Genomic DNA, 24509 nt, shown 5'->3' with positions numbered 1-24509 from the left:
ACTGTCAACAAATAAGTGGTTTGGAGGACCTTGCTGAGGAACAAAAAAAAAAAAAAAAAAAAACTGACCTCTTAAATTAACTTAAATAAAAAAAATGGTATAAGTCGCACCCTGAAGAGAGTAAAACCCTTTGGAAGGGGCTCTGGAGAGACTCCCTTGAGGCTCTCAAGTGACCCTAAAAGTTATACCTTAAAATGTGCACCTATGTGGCATCCACTTAAATGAAGGAAATATACAAAATCAGTAATTATCCAACCCAGATGTCCTAAAACGCAACCTTTTCATCTCTCTACAACACTGTCAATAACTTGTTCAGATCTTCTAATTACAAATTCCTAAAAATGGTGACCCCATCATTAATATCCCTAAGAACCTTGTTAGTCTCCCATTATAGCTCTTATATTAAAAAACACATTTGCGCCTTTCAAAAAGGTGGAAACTGCTGAGGTGCAAGATTTGGCCCAAACAAACCAAAGCATTGAAGTCTGCTATGAACTCCTTCTCTGTCAGTGCCACCAACATCTCCCCCCTTCTCTGCTAATATGTGCAAGTAACACACTCACACCTCCTCTGCTAATGGATGTAAGTAACACACTCACACCTCCTCTGGTAATGGATGCAACTAACACACTCCTGCCTCCTCAGCTAATGGATGCAAGTAACACACTTATGCCTCCTCTGCTAATGGACACAAGATCCACACTCCCGCCTTCTCTGCTAACGGATGCAAGTAACACACTCACACCTCCTCTGCTAATGGATGCCAGTAATACACTCACGCCTCCTTTGGTAATGGATGCAACTAACACACTCATGCCTCCTCAGCTAATGGATGCAAGTAACACACTTATGCCTCTTCTGCTAATGGACACAAGATCCATACTCCCGCCTTCTCTGCTAACGGACCCAAGTAACACACTCACATGTCCTCTGCTAACAGATGCAAGCAACACACTCACATCTCCTCTGCTAACAGATAAAAGCAACACACTCACACCTCCTCTGCTAATGGATGCAAGTAACACACTTACACCTCCTCTGCTAATCGACACAAGATCCACACTCTCACATCCTCTGCTAACGGACGCAAGTACCTCACTCACACCTCCTCTGCTAACAGATGCAAGCAACACACTCACACCTCCTCTGCTAATGAATGCAAGTAACACACTTACACATCCTCTGCTAATGGATGCAAGTAACACACTTACACCTCTTCTGCTAATGGACACAAGATCCACACTCCTGCCTCCTCTGCTAACAGACACAAGTAACAGACTCACACCTCCTCTGCTAACAGATGCAAGCAACACACTCACACCTCCTCTGCTAATAGATGCATGTAACACACTAATGCATTCTTCTCTGTTCAGTTCTTCCTGGACTGTTGGAACTGCAGTGGATGCAATCGCATCTTAACAAACACTGACAAAATGCCAGATCCGGCATAATGGAATCATCCACATGCCCTGAGGTGCTTTTGAGTGATCCTCATGCCTCACTCTTCTGTCGTCTTTTAAACATCTTTATGCCCCCCAAGCACAGTGTCTTGAAATGTATATGGTTAAAATCCAGAGGCCATATTTATAGCCTGGTTTGCATCACTCTTGCAACACGAAACTGTGTGTAAGACCGATGCAAACCGTTAGTGGCCTATTTACAAACCCTATGTGCCGCCGGTGCATTGCTTTGTTTGATGCTCCGGCGGTGTAGAGTGCAGACCCATATCTATGAGGCCACTTTTGCGTGGCTTTTAATGGCCTCAAGGATATGGAGTAAGGCAAGGCAGTGTAAGTTGCTGTGTTGCCTTACTCTGCATCAGAGGGCATTCCATGGGTACTGCAGTGGGTTTTCCCACACAACACCCATAGGGTTTGAAGCATTCCCAGATGTACAAGGACATGTAAACCTGAAAATGTGTCAAAACAGTACTCCTCCCCATGGAATGTGTAACAAGGAGAAATGTGTTTGTATCTTTGTTTTTTCCTCTTTCCATGTGTACTGCATTCTGATAGAAAGAGGAAAAGCCTCTCAGGATTGTTTTTATGCAGGAAGGTGTCCCGGCATGGAATGAAGACACCCATGCAACATGGTGTCAGGGTGCCTGCTTCGGTGATAGGCAGCCAAAAGCGTGCCAGCACAGGGGGAGAGCGCAGAAATGGACCATGTATTGTAAATATGGTGTGTTTCTGCCCCTTTTCCTGTGGCACAGGGCAGCGCAGCAAGGATTCTATTAAATATGCCCCTCAGTGAGCTTTATGAAGCCATGCAAGACCACCTTTTGTGATTCTGAGTGGCTTTGTAAATCTTCAGTAATGCAAGGCAGAGCAGATAGCTGTGCTGCATTACTCTGCCCCGGGGAGGTGTTTCCATGGGTGTTGCATGGGTGTTACCTTCCTGCAGGAAACCATCCAGCCTACAACACAGGCCACCCTGCGCCATGGTGCAAGGGTGACTGCCTTGGCGCTAGCCCAAGGCTGCCAGTGCAGGGAACAGACAGGAATGTGTCATATTGGATAAATACAGCACATTCCAGCCCTTTCCCTGTGACGCGGGGCAGTGCAGTAAGGTGACTCGTTGCACGGCCCTGCACCACATAGCCCATAGATATGGGCCCAAGGGTCTGATGGTGCACAAGTCCGCTCTCTCTTGGACAGGGGCCCTCAGAGTCCGACTGGTATTGCTCTTTCTTGGATGTGAATTCTACTGGACCACAAAGTGATTCCTTTGCCCTTACGGTGCCAAGACCAGAATTCTACTGATCTGAACCTCTTCCTGGGTGGGCTTCAGACCTTTGCAAGCCTCCATCCTCATCCCAAATGCAGGGAAGCCAGGATTTCTTTTTGTCACCAATCTTTGTTTTTTTCCTCCTGTCACCACAGTGATGGTTGGAGTGAACGTGTTCCTCTCACCTCTCAGGAATGCCTGGGATAAGAGCTCCTCCTACAACATCACTCATCACCAGGGTTCCTAACATCCCTGGACCTTCATATCAGGGCCACATCCAACATGCCTTGGATGTTTTCCACCAGCTTCTGGCGATGGCGCGGTTGCATTGGGCCATTACTCACCAGCCACAGTGGCACTCCATAACTGTATAAAGTGGCCCCTCACTATGTGCCAAGCAGGGGCCATGAGTCAATGTCTGCTCATTTGATTAAGTAAATGTCTTTAAAACCGAATAAAAAACAACGGTCGATCACATTGGCCCTCATTATGTTCTGCTAGTGGACGCTGCTGCTGGCAGCAGCGCCCCGTCCCGTCCCCCGCCGGAGGACCCCCCTCACAAAAGGTAAGTCGGGTGCTCCGACAGGGGAGGGAGGTGGGGGTGTTGTGTGTGTGTGTGTGTGGGGGGGGGTGTGGGTGTATGTTTGTGTGTGCATGCATGCGGGTGTGTGGCGTGTGGAATGCGTGTGTGCATGCATGGTTATGTTGTGTTGTGTGAATGCGTGGGTGCGTGTATGTATGTCACTGTGTGGATGTGTGTGTGAATAGATGTATGCATGTGTGGGTGAATGTGGGTATGAGTGTGTGTATGCATGTTTATGATGGTGCTTGAATGTGTGTGTATGTCATGGGGGGTCTGGAGTGGGAGGGGGAGCGTAGGGGAGGACTCTGGTGAGGGGGAGAGGGGCAGGGGAGACCCCTGTCAGTGACATGGAAGGAATTCCCTGTCATTGATAGTGCCTACCGCCATGATTTTCGTGGCGGTAAGGTAGCCACGAAAACCATGGCGGGAAGGCGGGGTCATAACCCTTTGGGTGAGAAAGTGATGCCCGCCAGGCTGAAGACTGAAGTTTCCAGCCCAGCAACTGTTACCGCCCTGGCGGACGGAGTGGTACATTGGCGGTTTGGCTTGAGCCACACTGCCAATGTCATATTTTGGGGAAGAGTATCGCCATCCTGTTGGCAGTACTCTTCTTCAAAATACCGCTCGCCGCCAGGGTCATTATGAGGGCCTATGTGTCCAAATGCAAAGAATGTGTAAAGCTCTACATACAAACCTGAGATCAGGAGTTGAATTTAAGGGGTTCAGGAAACTTTAAAGGGCTAGCTATGCAGAAGAGCCAAAAATGAAAATAGGACAGAATGGCATTGTGATGGGGCAGCATAGGGCACGACTAGTTACCCTCCCAAGTGCACTTCTTCTTGTAAACATTGAACTGTGCCTGTTCCCAGATGAAAGCCCTCCGCAGTAACCCGGAAGGACTGTTCCTATTGGAGAAAGTTCAAGAATGATCTGCATATGGATGGGTCTAATTTCAGGTGGCATGGTGTCCAAAATATGATGATCTGGGATGCGACCCGAGTAATTGCCAGCGGCTAAGATTAAATGAAACTTTCCACCCATCACTTTTGTGAGTACTCAAGTATTTAATAGCAGTTAGCGCTCTGCAGTAACTTCAAAGTGGCATGCAGCGCTTTACAGAAATCCTGAATAAATAAATAATGTTCTGGGCTACGGCCAGCACCTTCCAGTGCAGGTCTCCTCATCGTTTACCTGGGAGGGGCCATATGTGTGACCGTGCATTAATGCTCCAAGGTACTTAAATCTCATCTGAGAAGTATCTTTAAAGAGTCAAGGTTTACTCTCTTAAGAAGCTGTAAACAAACATAAATTAGTGCAGGTTGTTCTAGCGTCCAGACATTCAGAGGTCCTTCTTGTGATATTATTGATTGAAAAAAATGCTAACACAGGACTTTTGTGGAAGTTGGTGAGAGTCATTTTAGGTTTCAGTCAGTAGCCTAGCAAGGGTGCCATGGGCCTTCTGCAGGCATGGAAAATGCTCTGAATCGTAAAGTACAGCAATAGTGGTGGTAGAGTGGACTTATCACATCCATGACACCCTAGGCCTTCGCATCTGTTGTGCTTTTGGTAGCTTCAGCCCAAGTTTCAGTAAGGAGGGGGTGCTGGGGGCACCCTAGCCAGATATGAAGCAGGCTCTACTGATGAAAGGTAAAACCTGGAGGTGCTAGGGTTGGGAGATGGCCCAAAAGCAGACTTCACAGTGACAGAAACTTTACTTGAAAAGCTGAATTTCAGAAACAGCAAGTACGGGGCCCACTGATTGCCTACATGTGGGGCTCCTGTGTGTGGTGAGTACTGTCATAAACCCCCTTTCTAATGAATAGTTAATTAAATAAAGGAACAATCTTGAATTCTTGAGACACTTTATGCTTTGAATCTAAGTCAATCATACCCTGATTGATCAGTAAAAGAAGAGGAGCTGTTGTGGGTCGCCATGACTGTTTATTATTCACTCAATATTTAAAAAACACTCAATCAATCTACACAAACTCTGCCTCCAACTCACAACAGACAAATGACAAGCTTCAGGTTCATGCAACAGTGGCGAGGCCGATGTAGTTGGCTGCTCTGTCGAAGACGACGTAGTACTGCCTGATGAAGACATCTCCCAGGATCCATACCCCAGTGGTGTCTTGGAAGTTGCTGCTGCAGGAGTTCTGAAGGAGGACAGAAAGAGGTAGACATGTCAAGATTCAGACAGCAGCACAGTGTCATGCCATAACATGCTTTCTTGACCACACATCTTGCCGACACAAGCTGTACGACTATATTCTGAAATGGTGCCCTAGGCGAACAGAGAATGTCCACCTTCACACCTATGAACTTTTGTCATGCTTCAACATCCCCTCTAAAGCTTCACATGAACTAGGTGACAAATGTTGACTACTGTCATCACAAACTAATAGACTAGTTAACAGTGCTCTTTTGTTAAAAAACTGAGATACAGATTTATCCAACTTTCATACACTGCAACACGGCAGTCCACCTTGTTGTGCTGCGTGAAAGAGAGAGGGAAGGAATGCACTGTATTTAACATTCTATGGTGCAGCCTTGCACCAAGGCAGGCCCCCTTCACCATGGTGCAAGGGTGCCTGCATTGTAGGTAGGATTGTTTTGTACAGCAAGAGGCACCTCGCTGGACAAAAACAATCCTCGGAGGCGTTTTCCCCATGCAATGGGGAAAACATGGAGAAATAAAGATATTTCTCCTTGTTGTAAGTTTGGTGAGGAGGTGTACAATTCTAATGAATTCCCTGGTCTACCAGTGTTGGTAAATCTGGGAATGCGCCAAAATTCATGGGTGGATGTGTGGGAACACCTACACTTCACCAATGACACACCTCCCTGCGGCAGAGGCAGCAATCTGCACAGCCTTGCATTACTCTAGATTTACCGAGCCATGCAGGGTCACACAAGGTGGCCTTCTTTGCCTTAGTAAATCTCATTTTAGGTTTTGTGTCACCTTACATCTCCTGGTGTGGCTCAGGGCAGCACAAAACCTTTAATAAATTTGGCCCTGGGTTCTGTTAAGGGGATGCGTAGTCATGGAGTCTCGCTAGCACTGCCCCGTGGTGTTACTTCATATGACATTAGACATTAATAGCTGGATCACTGCTTTGGTACTGTCCCACCTATGGTTGTTTCTCCAGGTGGATACTTCAATAGATCTTGGAGAAATAAGTGTACATGTTCTAACACTTAACAACTGGCACAGGGCATCACATAGTACCCCACATCTACCAGGCAATGAGGCAAATGCTGTGAATCATTAATACATACTAGCAATGCTTAAAGAGCTGGCCTCAACATGTAACCAGTAAGGAGATTTAGAACAACCTCATGCTGGCTAAAGAAAGACGGTGCTCCGCAGTTATCGGTTGCAAGCCGCATCTGGGTTATCAGAACAGTCAAAAACCTCCAGAGACATCTGGGGCCATATTACAAAAGTGCCCTGGGGGTGCAGCGGACCTATGACAGAATGGGCCACAGGTGCTTGTGTGGTCCTATCACCAAATGGTGCCCCATGCGAATGAGGGATTCCCTTTGCCGTTGCGCCTCAGCCATATGCTAGATGCGGGCGCAGAGGCAAACAAGTTGTCAGAAGGTGCACAGACAGTGTGCCACCTAAAAGGTGGTGCACTGTTAGTGCGCCCCAAAATAGCAGCCCTATGGAGGGGGCAAAGGGGTACCATGGACCCCTGAGACATCCCCTTGCAGGTGGGCGCAGTAACTCACTTCACTCGCCTGTCAGGGGATCTCTAATCCTCCATCAAAGTGCAGGAAGTTGCCGTCTGCACAGTGAAACACGGAGCGGCATCCGCTCCATTTTTCTCTCAAATGCGCAGCCCCAAGGGCAGCGTGAGTACAAGGTTGTCCTTGGGGAAGCACATTCTATGTAATAGGGCGTACTTTCTCTGTTTGCACATGGCACACGTCTTTTAAGGTGCTCCGTGGAGCAAGCAGTGAATGTGCGCCCGGTGCAAAATAGGCCTTCTGATAGGTTAATATTTGTTGGAAAAAGATATGTTCCATTATAAAACAAATGTTGTGCTCTTAGGTTTGAAAGACCATGTACAGATTTAACAAACTGAGGACCAGACAGGGCTACAATAGCAGGAACAGAATCAGCCCAGTCTGAGCCCCACAAATCCGCTCTACTGGAAATCAAGGCTGTGCTTGTCCATCTTCTGGTTTGGCACAAACATGGCCTGAAGAATGACCAGCTTCTTACCTGTTTACATCCATCTCACAAGGCCTGGGGCTTGCTGGAGCCCCCCCCGAATATATGTCGTAATGTCTGTCCAAGGCACTACCCATTACTCAAAGCTCTCTGTTCTTGAAGCAGTGAATAAAGTCCAGACTTCCTCCATATGTTCTAAGTGGGATCAGAGTTCATCAAAGGAAACCAGTGTCCTCCATGAGGAGGCCATGTGTGAGCAGCAACATTATACCCTTTTTACACCCTTTACACCGGACTGTATGTTTTCATGACCTTTGTAAAGGTTTCTTTCACAATATCCCAACTTTTCATATGGATCACAAATGGTCAACTGGGCTGGAGGAGGGGTGGATCTGTTTGCAATCCATTACCGCTTATGACTCGACCGCTCCTGCTAATTTACAAAAGACATTGCATATTACCTTAAATGGTATATATTGACCCCTCCCAACATTTTGGTAAACAATATTGAGGCAGACCTTGTGTGATTTTCTTTATTTCAAATGAGTATCTTATCCTTGCTGTATGATTAATTTTCCTACCTGGCAGCAAAGATATGGAACGAAGTACCCCTATACCTCCGGACCGCCCCACCCCTACCAGATCATCCCTACAGGAGTTCCATAATGCGCTGAAGACCTGGCTCTTCGGCTGATCACCTGGACCTTACCAGCACCTCTATCAGTGGCATAATAAAGGATCCGGCAGCCCCTGCGGTGTGAGGGGGACCCAAGCTCCAGGGACCCCCAACGCACAGTAACCACAGTATCCAGAACTGAGAGCTCCTGACTATGTCCAGGGGGTCCCTCCATAGAATTTGCGGGGGAGGCCATTGGCCTGGATAACCTCACGGGTGACAAGCTGCGCACCCCAAGTCAACTGATTGATTGAGTGATTGATTGAATGATAGATTGATTGATTGGTTTATTGAGTGATTTATTTACTGATTGATTGATAGAGTGATTGATTGATTTGTTGAAAGGGACCTCAGGAGGATGATGCTGTTGGCGAGTTGTGTAAGAGGCCAGCAGCGTAAAGGGTGGACCCTCCTTAGCTATGAAGTACATGTGGAAAGAGGTTCATCCTAGAAATAATATCTATAAATTCTGTAAAAATAAGATATGTTGGTTGCCCAGTTCTCTTGAATTTACTTTCTGAATAGAAATCATTGTTTCCTAATGTTATTTCAAGTTAAAGATTTGAACGTGTGCCTTGGAGCAAAATCAATCCCCGTTGAGATGTGTTATTTGTTTCAGTGACGCCTCCATTGAGGCACCTCAATAAAGGTCTGACGTTCATGCAGGGAACCAGGTCCATCTAGATCACCCTGCTGCGGCAAACGGACATCTGCATATATTTAACTAATCTCACTAAAAATGGTGATGTAAGAAACTTTGCCTCATTATGCCCCCATGCCGTCAGGCTTGAACTAGGTAACACTCCATGGTAAGTTCTCCACAGATTGTGAGACATCCTGGTTACACATCCCTCATCATCCTGCGTGGTCCTTGCACGTGGCTCCTGGATGCTGCCGGTGACTCCTATGGGGACAAGACTCCCCCAGCATTGAAACTCTCTCCACCAGCCTCACCTCCCTGGAATCGGCCATAACCAGTGCTTGTCATTTAGTGGTTCGTACACCACAGTCGTCACAGTTCTGGCAAGAAGTAACACAAGTATATCCTTGGGCAGCCTGTAGTGGTCACCTCGGGTTTGGGGTGTTCAGGAAGCACAGCTCTACTTAGGAAGGCATGATTAATACTTTAAAATCATTGAGGCAACCCCACAGAGCCAAGAAGAGTTATAAGAAACCGAGGCATTCGCTGTGATCAATCTTATAGCATGAGGCACACCCCACAGAGCCAACAGGTGTCATCAAAAACTGAGACAGGAGCTGGGTTGAGTCCTAAAGCTTAAGGAACCTGAGCCAGCCAACCAGAAATTTCGAATAAGAGAGGTAGAATTAAGAAGGAATAAAAAGAGGTCTTCAAGGTCAGCCTAATTTGGTGCTCAGTTTTCTAATGCAAAGTTCTGTGTGACTGGGACCACAAGCAGAGAGAGATCTGACTCTTCAAGAGGGGGTGTCTGGGAAGCATAACATTATTGAAGGAAAAAAGAGAAATGCTCCTGACCTTCAGCCTATCTTATTAGGCACCTCCACTCTAGAAGCTAGCTCCTGGAAGACACACAGAGGCTGTTTATGCTCCTTACCTGGTTGATGTAGGCAGTGGCCGGCACTGGGTACTGGACGCCATTGATGGTGAAGATGATGTCAGGCAGGGAGCTGATGGAGTTACAGTTCACCACATACTAAGGACATGAAATATGGAAGAAAACGTTTAAAGAAAGTGTGTTAAGAACATGATCCAGACATTGCTGTGCATTTTATGGATTACAGAATGAATATATGGAAAGTGGAATTATCTGCCAGGTTGTTTAAGAGACCATCCAGGAATATGAGAGGAGAAGAAGAGAAATGTTTAAATGGTGTGACCTCGGATGCAGGTGATTGGCCTTGGAGCTTGGGACATCATGGTCTTGCAGAGATGGGTAAGGTCCTGTAATGATCACACCTCTGGCCCTGTCTCTTACCTCTCCATATGAGTTCTGAGAAGCTCCAATGGCACTCTGGATGTTTGAGATACCGGGGGACAGACCAGCGATCAGAGAGGTCCCAGTGTCCACGATGGCCTGGCAGCCTCCATTGCAGGCGATGACATTCCCATTCATGGAGATACTGGGGGGGGGGGCGAGATGGGACAGTAAGTGAGCTAAAGCGTAGACAACACATGCTTAACATAACTTTTCATCTTCCAATACAAATCTTGAAGAAAAAGTACAAATGTGCCACATTTTAGGGAACTTTACCAGCTTGAAGTTATATTTATGTTGTCTTCTTAGTCAGTAGACGGTTTCCCAAAACCAATTCAAACCACAGTCGTGGGTAGTGTTTCTGGGAAACCAAAGGCTGTTCGCAGGTCCACCATGCTATGTGATGGCAGCATGGGTGACTTGTCATTACTAATGTTATCGCTGAAGATAAGTTTCCAAAGAAGGAACCATCCTCAGAAACAACACAGAGTATCCTACAAATGTTGAAAGCTCTGTCCCTGTGTGACTTAGACATTTAAAACATTTTCTGTCTGGGATCATCATGATGTACATGCCAGACCTACACAGGAAGGTTCCTGATGAAATTATATGGAAAAACTGATGAAAATCATTCCTGTCCTCAGATCTGAGAAAAGTGAATTTCCACAAGGGCAGATGTCATTTTTTCCACAGTCGGAATCCAAATGCAGTGAGGGGAACACGAGGAGGGTGGCAAGGCATCTGACTAATTGTCTGGTGTCTCACTAAGACCCCTCTCCAAATGAGGCCTTACATATTTAAACCAACCAAGTTCACTATTTGAATATCTTGTGTGTGCTACCGGTATGGAGCAGGTGGACTTTATGCACGAAAGTGCACTTATCCTCTCACCCTGTAAAGTCATCTAATTCAAATGGACTGATTCATAAATGTGCCTTTTGAAAGGTCAGAAAATTGTTAGTAAATGACAATTTTTTTTAGGAATAAAAAAAAGATTCAAAGAACGCCCCCATCCCCACGTGAATGTGCCTGTTCTGCATGCAGTGGGCCCAGGGGTACTTCAAAGATGTTGTTAACAAACTCTTACTCTGTGTGTAACAAGAATCAAACACTCTTGTGAATCCTCAGTCCTCATTCAGTGATATGTATGGAAGTTTCCGAGGACTTTATTGAAAGTGTCCCTGGGTTTGGTGGTAATTTCAGTGGGTAGAGCGGTGGTGCTCATCGACCCACTCCTCACTTCTTCTCTACCCCAAAAACAGAAGAGCTAGGATTAGTGAAGAGCCCTGCCGAGGCTGGGGTGGGCACTCCCTTGTTAGTGCTCTGTACAGAGCTCAGTTGCATCCCAATGTCTGGGTCAGCAGCCCTCCGGCTGGTGCTTGATTGGGTCAGGCTGGTAGGAACCCAAAGGCAGCAATATATTTGAGATCCTTGGAAGATGCCACCTCTAGAGATGGTTGTGGATTGGCCACGTAGCCGTCCCATGTAATAATGCTTTGAATGAGCTGCAGATGGGGTCCTACATGTCCGACCCTGATAGAGTAAGGCAGGACACTGCAGATCTAATCACAGATTGATACCATCAGTGCAAGCAGCCCAGAAAGCGCCTTGTGTTGAAGCCTGGGTCTCTCTCAGGGAGTTATTTTAACAGCGTTGATGCCCTCACAGTATTGGTTACCTGGAGTTAATACACCCTGAGCGTAAACAGGCGCTTTATGTAAAGTACGGACTGGTATTCTGGTGACCAGGGGATACCTGACCAGAACCCGCCGGCTCGTTGCTGGTCCTGAGTACTGCCAGTGTAATGTCGGAGGGGTGGACACCCTACCACACTCCTCCTATATGTTCATATGATATGATTCCGTAGGTAGGCGGTGGCGCCTTCCCCTTCTTAAATTCAAGAGGCCTAATGTGCTACATCAGCGCTGATGCCTTGTGCCAGGGCTGATGGTGTTCATGCCCTTCACCCTGCAGCACCATAGTCATGGCTGCTTGGCCCCCACTGAGAGCTGCCTTTCATGCTGGGCATTATACCAGTCAGATCATTCATTTGATTTTGTGATGTATTGAGCGCCTGATGTGTCTTCTCTAATGATCTTGTGCAAATTAACTCTACTAGAACCTTGTTTTGCGCTGATATGTTAGCTGATGGTTTTACTGGGACTGTATGTGTCCATCCCAGTCCTGGGTGTGTGGCCACGTCTGAGAGAGCTGCGGACCGTGATAGGGATCATAGCAACCAGACAGCTCATGGTGGAGTGCTTTTTATTTGTTTCATGTATATTGTATCATGTATGGAGATATACCTTGTTCACCTCCATAGGTTAGTCCTTCAATGCTCTCATGAACTTTAATATAATTGTGTATTGCACTAGATTGCTGGGCAAACGTTTGTGCTCTTGTATGGGGGCTGCTTCCTCTTCTGCACGTGTTCTTATAATGTCAACCTTAGCTCTCCTGCACGTGTTCTTATAATGTCAACCTTAGCTCTTCTGCACGTGTTCTTATAAAGTCAACCTTACCTCTACTGCCCATCTTCTTACAATGTCAACCTTACCTCTTCTGCACATGTTCTAATAATGTCAACCTTAGCTCTCCTGTACGTGTTCTTATAATGTCAACCTTAGCTCTCCTGCACATGTTCTTATAATGTCAACCTTACCTCTACTGCACATGTTCTTACAATGTCAACCTTACCTCTGCTGCACATGTTTTTATAATATCAACCTTAGCTCTTCTGCACATGTTCTTATAATGTCAACCTTAGGTCTTCTGCACATGTTCTTATAACGTCAACCTTACCTCTCCTGCACATATCAACCTTACCTCTTCTGCACATGTTCTTATAACGTCAACCTTAGCTCTCCTGCACATGTTCTTATAATGTCAACCTTAGCTCTCCTGCACATGTTCTTATAATGTCAACCTAACCTCTTCTGCACATGTTCTTATAATGTCAACCTAACCTCTTCTGCACATGTTCTTATAATGACAACCTTAGCTCTCCTGCACATGTTCTTATAATGTCAACCTTAGCTCTCCTGCACATGTCAACCTTACCCCTCCTGCACATGTTCTTATAATGACAACCTTAGCTCTCCGCACATGTTATTATAATGACAACCTTAGCTCTCCTGTACATGTTCTTATAATGTCAACCTTAGCTCTCCTGCACATGTCAACCTTACCTCTTCTGCATGTGTTCTTATAATTTCAACCTTACCTCTTCTGCACATGTTCTTATAAAGTCAACCTTACCTTTCCTACACATGTTCTTATAATGTCAACCTTACCCCTCCTGCAAATGTTGTTAAAATGTCAACCTTAGCTGTTCTGCAGGTGTTCTTATAAAGTCAACCTTTCTCCTCCTGCACATGTTCTCATATTGACAACCTTAGTTCTCCTGGCCATGTTCTTATAATATCAACCTTAGCTCTCCTGCACATGTTCTTATAATGTCAACCTTACCTCTTAAGCATGTGTTCTTATAATGTCAACCTCACCCCTCCTGCAAATGTTCTTAAAAAGTGAACCTTAGCTCTTCTGCACGTGTTCCTCTAATGTCAACCTTAGCGCTTCTGCACGGGTTCTTATAATGTCATCCTTACCCCTCATGCACATGTTCTTAAAATGTCAACCTTCGCTTTTCTGCACATGTTCCTATAATGTCAACCTTACCTCTTCTGCACATGTGCTTATAATTTTAACCTTAGCTCTTCTGCACATGTTCTCATAATTTCAACCTAACCTCTTCTACACATGTTGTTATAATGCCAACCTTACCTCTTCTGCACATGTTCTTATAATGTCAACCTTAGCTCTCCTGCACATTTTCTTATAATGTCAACCTTAGCTCTCCTGCATATGCTCTTAAAACGTCAACCTTAGCTCTTCTGCACGTGTTCTTACAATGTCAACCTTATCTCTCCTGCACATGTTCTTATAATGTCATTGCTGAGCAGCTGCCGAGAGCACAGCTATCCTTGCCTAGTTATCGTACGTCTCCCTGATGTTCACTTGATTGTACTTTATATGTTTTAAGCATCCATGAAGCAAGCTTTTTCCTTTTGCTGTTATCTAGATTGTACTTTTACCTATTCTAAGGCTGATAGCTGACACAATAAACAATAAACTTCCTAAGGGCTGGTTGGGTTTGTGCACAAGGGCTCCCCCCTAACTATACGTCACTCTTCTATTGAGTTGATGATTTCCTATCCAGCTGCACTGCCTCCTGTCTGGGACTGATCATCCCAACACCTGACCTGTCCTTTGTTCCACCTGACCTGCTGTTTGTTACACCTACCTCTCCAGGGTGATCTGCCAGTAGGTCTCGGAAGAAAGAGGCACCCAGTTCAAGGTTCCAGTGTAGTAGGAAGATTCATAGCCCCCAAAGATCACCACACTCCCGCTGGCTCCATTCCTGTGATCACGAAGAAAAGAAAATTGTACATCGAGTATTGACTGTGCAGAAGATTGTGAAAGAAGGGCTTCAAGCAAGAGATGCCTCACATGTGCAGGGTAATATGTTATGTGCTTCTGAGTGCAAAACTCTTCTCCATCTATTTCAATCTGCACAGAACATATTAACCCCAGCAGAGAGGAGCAGTGCCTCCCATTGCCCCCATCTCATCCCAGAACAGTTTGTGGCATCCTGGACACAGCTCAACCTCAGTCATTTTCATTACTCTGTCGGTGACATTAGCGGGCACGGCTTTGGCTATTGAAAGCCTTAGGCAACTCCACTGGCTGCGTATAGGGAAGTGTATTGCTTTTAAAGCCCTCTGCATCACTTATAAGGCCTTACACTCCCAGGCCTCCACATATCTGAGCTCCACTTTAAGGTGGTACACACCTAGCCACAGTTTAAGATCAGCCAGTTTACATCTGGCCGTTGTCACCCGCTGCAGGAAGTCTAAATAGGGGGAAAAGGCCTTTTCAGTGGCGGCTTCTACATTTTGGAACAACTTTCCGATACATATCAGGAAACCAGAAGCCTTCCTGCCTTTCCGGAAACAGCTTAAGACCTGTCTCTCTTCACCCTATAATCTGCCCTGTTCTTTTGAGGTGGAGCTGTCTTCCTTTTGTCCTTGTCTCTCTCCCGCTCACTTCAGTTGTTTGCTCATCTCTTTGGCAGCTCTTCGATGCTACGGCCGGAATGCGCTTTATAAATCATTGTAAATACAAATACTCACGGGCTCAGGTAGACAGAGAAGAGGTCTGCAGACAGCAGGCCCTGACTCCACATATTGTCAAACACAGGGGTGGCTCCATCTTCTGAGAGGCTTGGGAAGGCCAGTCCCAGGATACCATCGAACTGCATTTCAGAAAAGAAATCGGCTTCGGTGTAGGCCAGCCCGAAGACCTGGTCGGTGACGGTGAGGCCTCCAACCTGCAAGGAGAAGGAAAGAGATGGTCAGTCTTTAAGTAAAGGCCAGATGTGACTGTCCTTAGGACACATCTGCCCAAGCTATGTCTGCTTTCTCCAGTCCTCCTACCTGGACAGTGTCATATCCCAGGACCCCGGTCATGCTTCCCGTGCCATACCCAATGGACAGGCTGGTGCTGGTGCTCTGGAAGGTGGAAGAGCTGGAGGGGTTGAACTTGTTGTGATTTGCTGTGGGTTTAAAAAGTCATCATTAGCACACATTCATCAGGACAGTTTCACTCCTCTAGGACAGGCTCTAGCTGCTCAACCCTGGCATCTGTCCTTTGTGGTTACAAAGGTACAAAAAGCCAAGAGTTAGCATTTGTAACTGATAAATACAATTTCAAATAACAAAAACATCACAGTTGTGAGTTTTATTCCTTACGTTGATACTTACGAATTCCAATGTCATTAACATGTAACATGGATTCTTCTGACTTGGCGGTCCCTTTCTGACTTGCATTTCCAACACACCTTGGGGCACTCTATGCATCAGGATTTTGCCGGGGTTGCAGCATGTTTTTGGCACAGCGCAGTTGGAAAATCTATTTTGGTATTTTCAGCACTCTGCAAAGCCTGATTTGTGTGGCTTTGCATAACTTTGTTAAAAACAATCACACAACTCACCCACCCAATTACTTTGATGCAAACCCATATTCACAAAGACTTGCAAACATGGTTTTGGGCCAAAATGGTGCACCTACATGAGGCTGGCGTAACAACCCGAGATATCTCCTCCTTCCTCGTTGCACGCGCGCCCCAGCACACACAAATAGGAATAAGCTACAAAGGATAGTTTTTGAACAGGAAGGTATTTGCACCAGTTATTTTTATCTATCCAGGAGAGGTAAGCAGCCTAATCGGACAAAACTTTTTTTTTTAACTTTAACATTACTTGAAAACCTAAATGATGCCTGAATATTTCTAAAGTTTAGTCAGCATTGCAGAAAACACATGATTTTCCTGTGACAACTTTATTCTCAGCACTGGTCACCACAGCATAGACTATGAGGGGCAGTTTATCAATGTGTGAAAGGTAAAGTGCAGGAGTGCACTGTATTTAACACCGTCCAGTGCATTCCTGTCCTTTCCTAGCACTGGTGCACTTTTGGCTGCCTAGCGCCAAGTCAGACACCCTTCCGTGAAGTTGCAAGGGTTCCTGCGTTGTAGGCAGGCTTGCTTTGTACATGAAGGGGAATCGTCCTGCACAAAAACAACCCTGAGCGGCAGTTCCCCCTTCTTGTGTGCTGCAGAATGCAGAAAGAGGCAAAAGGTGAGGAGAAATAATGATATTTCTACTTGTTGCGACTCAGCTGGGGAGGGGCAGCATTTCGACGCATTCCCAGGTCAACGACTAATGGTTAATCTGGGAATGCGGCAGAATCCATGCGTGGATGTGCAGGAGCATCCTTTAGTAGGTCTGTGAGGCAAGGCTTGGTGCCTTTAGCCAAGGAACTACACAGCCACAAAATACTTTGATGTTTACTGCTAACAAGAGCATTAGATTGTGAACAACAATACATTCTTGCACCACTAAACCTAGTAAGTTCTAAAGTTTGAGCCCATTTGCACAACAAATGACTTCCTTGATCATGCAGCAAACAGGACAATCCGAAACCTATATTGTCAACGTCTGACATTGGTTTCATAGGCTGATCATTGGCCACCTGTTTTTTGTATTTAACAGAGGCCGAAGGAACATAAAAAAAAAATACTAATTTCTGTGTTAAAGTGATGGCAGCAGTACTACATGGAAATACTTTCAAAAGAAATAAGACAGCCAGTTTAATGCTAATCTCTTCTTGGGTCAACACGCATGCTAGTTCCTGTATCACCTCTTAAGTATTTGTGTGAATGAAACAATATTTCTGTTTGCCTGAGCCATCTTCCACCCAAGGGTGGACCACATGATGGCCCTTGGCAGCAGATTCCACTCAACACAGCCCACCCGTGGGCCAATCTCTTGAAAGAACCCGGATTCAGTTGTACTTTAAGGGTGAATCCCCACACCAAAGCTGCTGTGAAAAGACTCCAACCGTAGCTGTTGATCCTCAAGTCAAGCTTGAATCACTCTTCTAATGCCGTGCAACCTACTGTTACAAGAGTCTTCAAACAAACGCTATGAAGGGATCTGATTGGAGTGGAGCAAATCTGAGTGGCTTCAGCAGATGATGGCACGGCTTTCATTACTCTAACTCTTCTTGAGAATTACTCCGGCAATTATGAAAGCATGTGGAATGGATGCTGCTGAGGCGTAAAACATCACAAAGCTGGACTTGGAATAAAGACCCTGTGGAATCATGAAACCTCAGAAGATACTCACAGCAGGCTGAGCTGGAACAATACACAGATGGGACCCAGAGGTTGGAGGAGCCGCTGTCAAAGATCACGTTGAATTCTTGAGGAGGAGTCCCAATGGAGATAGTTCCGTAATAAGACACCTAATGGGTATTGGAAGGGGATTTCTAATTAAGTTTTGCAATGTGGGTCCATAAACAGCTTTACTCTTGTAAACAAAGTAATTTATAACATAGTGCGTATGACTCCAATGTCTGTCACATTATGACCACACCAGAAATGCTGTGCGTATGGCTCTAGTGTTTTTTCTGGGTTGTAACAAATATCACGGAACACAACACATACGCACCTACCAGAGGACACAAAGCATTTCACACACTACTCACTGCTCTATTGTCTGCTATGCAACCACATCCTACAGAAGCACCATTCTACACATTCATTGTGTCAGGACAGTCATATCCTGCAACACAGCACACTATACAATACACAGGGTGTGAGTGTTCCAGTCTGAAAGTGAACGCGCACAGGTGAGGCATGCTTCACTCACATCCATGTAGTTGGTCATCGGCTCACTGGCCACTTGAGCAGCAAAGTTTGGGAAGTACTTGTTGCCAGGATTTATTTTGTGTGTCTTCAGAAATTCACTCAGTAGGCCCTTCTCTCTCAGGCGATCCCTCAGAGATTGTCCTTTTCTCAGGGGAACCCTAATAGATTAGAAGGAAAAGAAAGAAAGTCATGAGTAGGTCAAGGGAGAGAAACAATAAATCCAATGTGTAGTCCGCAGGTTTGTTGTAACAGAAAGAGTGAAGCGTAAGAGGACTCCCGTGGGAGAGGAGCCACCGACTGTTACCATAGAACTGCAAGAGGTATCTAGTTGTACAGAATAAAGGCAGGCGGTGTCCAAGGCTCATCTCTAGAACGTGCCAGAGCTTTAGGAACAGCACCCTCAGAAGAGCAGATTCATGTTCTACACTAGCTCAAAATCCCATGCTATATCAACATCACCCACTTTACACCCATGTGCCTGGACAACCTGACCAGATTCAGCATCAAGGCTTAGACTTACCAAGTGACAACCATAGAGATGAACAATAATTGTCTTCCCCGAAATCGAAGTGAGCTCAGCCTCCTGATTCTGATTGTGTCCTATCCTTGTATACCTGATACGCAGCCTCACGCACAATTCTACACCATTCCTAAGCCCTTTCTCCCTTGCTTGAGTACCACAGATACAAAGCTCCACACATACACTCTCCTTTCCCCAATGTCTTCTGAAGTGTTTAGCTGCAGTGAGGCCCGGCTCCGCTATCTCCAACTCTGTAGGACAACATTGCTTTTCACATTGATATAAACCATTGTGGCTCTCTTGTAGTACGTCAAATGATTGTTCACTTTTCTGCATATGTTTAACAAAATGTATCTAACTGTAGCACACTCATTCACTCACTTTCAAGAAGTCAAACACTGTTGGATATGCCCTCACTGATACCGTTATATTTGACAGTTAAAGTAAAATGCACCATATATCAAACATCATCAAACAAATGCAAATGCATTAAACATGACCTGGTGCTGACCATGACAATGAATTTAAATGTGGTTGATACATTTGGATCAATAAAGTTGTACATATAGTTTTTCTACAGGATCCACCCTACTTACAGAATCAGCCTGTACTAGCCACAGGAAAATAACAGAACTATGTCATCTTTTATTCTGATTATCTGTGCTGTGTTCATAGTTTACTTATTTGTCAAATACATTTTCCTTACTACCCATATTTTCTGAAAACTGAAAACTTCTGATAAAGCCATCCTGCTCTAAGAAATTGAGACATGAATAAAGGTGTGTCATTCTTCTTTGTAACAACTGGGGTTGTCAGAAAAAGGTGGTTCAACACCCCATTGTTGCAGAAAAAAACTAGACTTAGATAATGTGCTGATTTATAATGACTCAGAAAAATATATTTTCTGCCCTTAAAATGTACAACTAGTAAGATGCAGCATTGTATGGACACTTGACACAGGCATCTGGTGTTACCCAAAGTGCAGAAGTTCAAATCCAAGCAAGGCCATCTCTGTGATCCATATCTATGTGCTCACAAAATGTTCTTTTATAACTTTTTTTATAGAAGCATTTGTCACACTTACAAATGGCAGAATATCACCACCATGTTCCATGATAAAAAGGAAGCTATTCATCTTTCCTTCTGGTGTGCCATTTCAATGCAAGTTATTATTATTCTCTTCTGTCAGGGATGGTTTTTCATACGGGGTCCACAGAGATCCTTGTTGCCACTTGGTCTGAAGTCTTCTGCACAGCCCGTGCTTGTGAGTTACCTGAACTCACCTTGAAGCCCAAACCTTGCCATATTCAGATACTTCTTCCAATATGGCTCAGAGGAAGGGCAGTGGGTCAACCAGCATCAGCAACACATTGTCCACAAACAGCTCCATCATGGGATCTGCCTACCGCCACCCGTTTAATGTTAGCTTCTGACTTATTTTCTCAAATGGGTCAAACGTGACAACAGCAGAAATGAGAGAAGGTGGGCAGCCCAGCATGGTCCTCTCGTGATGCATGCAACATGGGTAGGACAGCCTGTGACTGTGTTTTGTGTGTTGACAATCATGTGTGATGCCTTTTTTGTATGATCTCCAAAATGTACCTTGTTTATAAAGTCTGATTGTTTGGATTGGTTAATTCAGGGAGCCTAGGCCTCAGCTCAGCTACTAATATGCCAACACAATGTGTGTCATCATGACTAAGGAGAGGGATTGGTCAGTATGAGCTACAGAAAATTAATCTGTCCCTGGTTTAGGGAGAACCAAGATCCCTAATTCCGAAGGTGGATGGTCCAAGGACTTGAACAGTTGTGTCAGGATCGGGCCGGGGTGAACGTTTTATGAAATCAGGCGACAACCTTTAGAGGCCCAGAACTTTGCCAGTTTTCAGGTGAGAAATGCTGGAAATTAATCCTTACAGCAATGTAGGGCATTCCGGTTCAGCCACCTACTCTGGTCTAAGCTTCTGTACCTTTCTGTCTTTTAAATGCAACTGGACCGGTTTATTTAGGGGCAGCTTCTTTTGTATAAAGTTCAAGCAGCAATTACTTAAAGCTCTAGCAACCTATCATCTTGAATACTTTTTTGCACCCATGTCCAGTACTTCAAGTGGGTTTTCACTCACACGCTAATTTGAGGCTTGCAGGCAGGCGTCCATCCAGCTTTGTTGCCAGCTAGTGTTGTTATGTTTATCAATCAGGAACTTACAAAAAAATGGTCTAGTCTGGTGAAGGTTCTATGTACTGACAAGTAGATGTATGTCCCTCATTCAAAGACATGGGTCTTCTAGTCACACTGAAAAGAGACACTTTCTGGTTTCATCGCCCAGCAATCCCTCACCACCATATCATGAACCATGGTGATCCTTACAGCATCAGTGGTGGGACTAGAAGACCTCCACCCATGGGCTTCATGAGGCAAGGAGTTCTCCAAATATGTGTTTTGGAACATTCCTACTTAACTAATGGATAACAGTACCGTGAAACAGCACCATTGTTATAACAAAGATCACGATTTCTGCAACTCCCTCCAAATGACTTTGGAAGGCAATCCTGCTGGAGAGAAGAGAGCCCCCAGTACCTCGTGTGCCTTCCTTTGTACTGCACCCCTCCCCCTCTGTACTGGCGCCAACACCAACTAGGTACTGGAGCTCTGCACAAGTAAAGGACGCCCATATTTTGCACAGCATTTTCCTGTTTAAATGTGGATGGTGTGGGCCAGGTAACCTCGCACATCTTTGAAATGTCACCTGGAGTGTGGGGTGGGGGGTGTTTGTTGTGATTTATGGTACCCAGTGGAAGAAGTTGAAGAAGACCCCCTGATCCAGCCCATGTCCACCAGAGACAGTGCTGCCTACGCCTCGGCCCTGTCACCAACCTCCCAGACAACTCTGTCTGTCTGACAAACCCTTCGTCTCTTGCTAGGGCAGGGCTTGAATAATAATTCATGAGGGTGCGGGGTGCACATGGAGGCAGTGATGGCCTAATGGGGATACTTCACTGACGAGGGGTAAACCCAGGACGAGAGAAGATGGACTAACCAATGCTGTACCCCGGGGTGGATGGTGGTGGGGGGTCTTACAAACACATCCAGGAGCGGACATTCATGCATGAAAGAAACTCCCATTAGAGGTGGTAGAGACCTGACCAGCACTTAGGATAAAGAGAACTGTTGGGACAAGAAGAAGAAAAAGCCCTGAGAGGTAGCAGACAAAGAAGGAAGCAAGAAGGGTCTCCCCACCTGTAGCGGTGGGGTACACCGGAGGGCTGCATGTCTAATGTGAGGTATCAGCCTCTAATCATGTGTTTACTGCTCACACCACATGCTAATGAGCAGGGACATCTTTAACAACTCACACCTGCCTTTTATCTTCAGTTTCCTAGAATAAACTGTACACCATGTTAAAAGCCACTCTCAGCCTTTTAAAGACCCAGTAGGATGTTTTAAAGTTAAGGACGTGGCAGCTGATGGCTTCACAAAGAGTACATTCAGCCAGGCCTTGTTATTTAAAACTTATGTTGTGAGATTGCAGTATCTTTACAATATTTTTAAAATGGAGTGTTTAGTAAAATGTTTAGTGAAAATACCATTAAAGAACACTTTGGAAAAGCTCTAGGCCAGATTTATGAAAAGTGGCCATGCACCCATTCCAGCGCCACTTTTCTTGCGCCCCTTAGCGCCCCCTAATGCCACCATGTGCCCGTATTTAAAATGCTGCGCACCATGGTGATAGTCAGGGGGACTAGCATGATAATGTTTGACACTAGTTTGGCGCTTTGTTGGACTAGCTTCAAACTTTTTCACGCTAATCCTGCAAAGCACCCAGAGGCCCATTAAACACAATGGGAGCCTCTTTTCAATGCCTGCACTTACCAGGAGTTAAAAAATGTAGATAAATATGGCACAAAGGAATCTCATAGATTACTTTGCACCATTTTTACTGGCCCCCTAGCGCCGGAACGCCCCCCCTTGCATACATTAGCGCTGATGCAGGCATAATTTGGCACAAGGGGTTACATAGTGGTAGGTATGGCGCTGTGTTTTTGCCCTTCCAACACCACATTAGTGTGAAAAAAATGATGCTAATGTGGCATTGGAATGGCGCTAGGCCACCAAAAATCTGGGCCCTAGTTAGGGTTCAAATCGTATCCCCAACAGCAATATGCAAAGACGGTGCAAACCAGGGCACTCCATATAGAGTCAATGGTTGAGAATTAAGCAGTCTGTCTTTGCTCTCAGTTCACGAGGACCTCTTTTGCACATGTATACCAGAGTTTTACTCCCTCATTAGATGAACATACCACATGCATGACTGCTGTGATCTAAGCATAAAACTCAAATCCACTACCGAGACCCCTGAACTGCAGACCTGCCTTAACCCCACCAGCCTTCACCCTTGTAGTAAATCTCTAAGTAGACAGTCACTTAAGCAGGTACTCAGAAAGGGCCACCAGGCTTTCACAGTGCTAGCATCTCATGACCCTACAGCACACTGAGGAACGTGGAGTAAGTACTCACTTGAGCAGGCACTCAGAGAGGGTCACCAGGCACTCAATGATCCCATCTCATGACCCCACAGCACACTGAGGAATACAGAGTAACTACTCACCTGACCAGGCACTCAGAGAAGGCCACCATGCTGTCTCAAAGCTCCCATCCCATGACATCATAGCACATTGAGGGACACGGACAGAATACTCACTTCAGCAGGCACTCAGAGAGGGCAACCAGGCTCTCCCAGAGCTCCCAACTTATAACCCTACAGCTCATAGAGGGACACGTAGTAAATACTCACTTGGAGCAGACACTCAGTTAGGGCCACCGAGCTCGCTCAAAACTCCCATCTCATGACCCTACAGCACACTGAGGAACCCACAGCAAGTACTCACTTAACCAGGCAGTCAGACAGGGCCACCAGGCTCCCTCAAAGCTCCCATGCCATGACAGTACAGCACACTGAGGGACGCAGAGTAAGCACACACTTGACCAAACACTCAGAAAGGGCCACCAGGCTCTCTGAAAGCTCCTGTCTCATGACCCTACAGGACACTGAGGGACACGTAGTAACTACTCACTTGACCAGGCACTCAGAGAGGACCACCAGCCCAAGGAGCAGCAGCCACTTCATGGTTCCTTCTGTGGTCCACAGTATCTAAAGGCAGGGATCAGATGCTGGAGTGAGCTGTGAGACCTCAGGTAAGAGGTCCCTTATATACTGCACAGGGTGTCCCTCGGACAACCTTCACGTGTGGAAAATGAGTGCGCATGTGAGATAAACCAGGGGGCCAGCAAAGCAAGAGGCTATTCAGACTCCTAATCTCCTTAGGTTTCAATAATATCTAAAAATGCACACACTGGCCACTGTGTGCACCATATCATGTGTATAGATTAGAAGCAGTGTTTGCTAAGATGCTTGGAAATGTGCATATCTGGTGGGGGGTGGGGGGCAGGTGCCTTCTGGAGCCTGCGAGGACCTTGAGACAAGGTCACATTGAGCTGGTGTGTTTGGTGCAAGTCAGACGCAGAGACGACTTCCAAGAACCGTCCTGTGGTGGAAGGCTGGACTCCACATCTGCACCAGAGTCAGGCTATCTCAGG

At 45.8% G+C, this 24509-nt stretch overlaps 1 protein-coding gene across 1 annotated transcript; it reads right to left on the bottom strand.

Moving 5' to 3' along the window:
- Nucleotides 1-5340: 5340 nt before the first annotated feature.
- Nucleotides 5341-24039, bottom strand: LOC138249026 (pepsin A-like). Its single transcript, XM_069203084.1, has 10 exons — nucleotides 23987-24039; nucleotides 18395-18551; nucleotides 17870-17987; nucleotides 15617-15735; nucleotides 15314-15510; nucleotides 14425-14541; nucleotides 10122-10266; nucleotides 9741-9839; nucleotides 8169-8174; nucleotides 5341-5466 (listed from the first exon to the last, which is right to left on the bottom strand). The coding sequence occupies exons 1-10, from the start codon at nucleotides 24037-24039 to the stop codon at nucleotides 5341-5343; spliced, it is 1137 nt and encodes a 378-aa protein (XP_069059185.1).
- Nucleotides 24040-24509: the final 470 nt, after the last annotated feature.

Source organism: Pleurodeles waltl, chromosome 8 (assembly GCF_031143425.1).
Source record: "Pleurodeles waltl isolate 20211129_DDA chromosome 8, aPleWal1.hap1.20221129, whole genome shotgun sequence".
Lineage (NCBI taxonomy): Eukaryota > Metazoa > Chordata > Amphibia > Caudata > Salamandridae > Pleurodeles > Pleurodeles waltl.
The sequence above is the reverse complement of the archived record's forward strand: the minus strand, read 5'-3'. Positions and strand labels throughout refer to the sequence as shown.

Coding starts and splice junctions, on each gene's coding strand:
- LOC138249026 (XM_069203084.1), bottom strand. CDS start 24,039: ATGAAGTGGCTGCTGCTCCTTGGGCTGGTGGTCCTCTCTGAGTGCCTG. Junction 15,736..17,869: donor TTGTTCCAGCTCAGCCTGCT/GTGAGTATCTTC, acceptor TTAAACCCACAG/CAAATCACAACAAGTTCAAC. Junction 14,542..15,313: donor TTCTCTGTCTACCTGAGCCC/GTGAGTATTTGT, acceptor TCGTGATCACAG/GAATGGAGCCAGCGGGAGTG.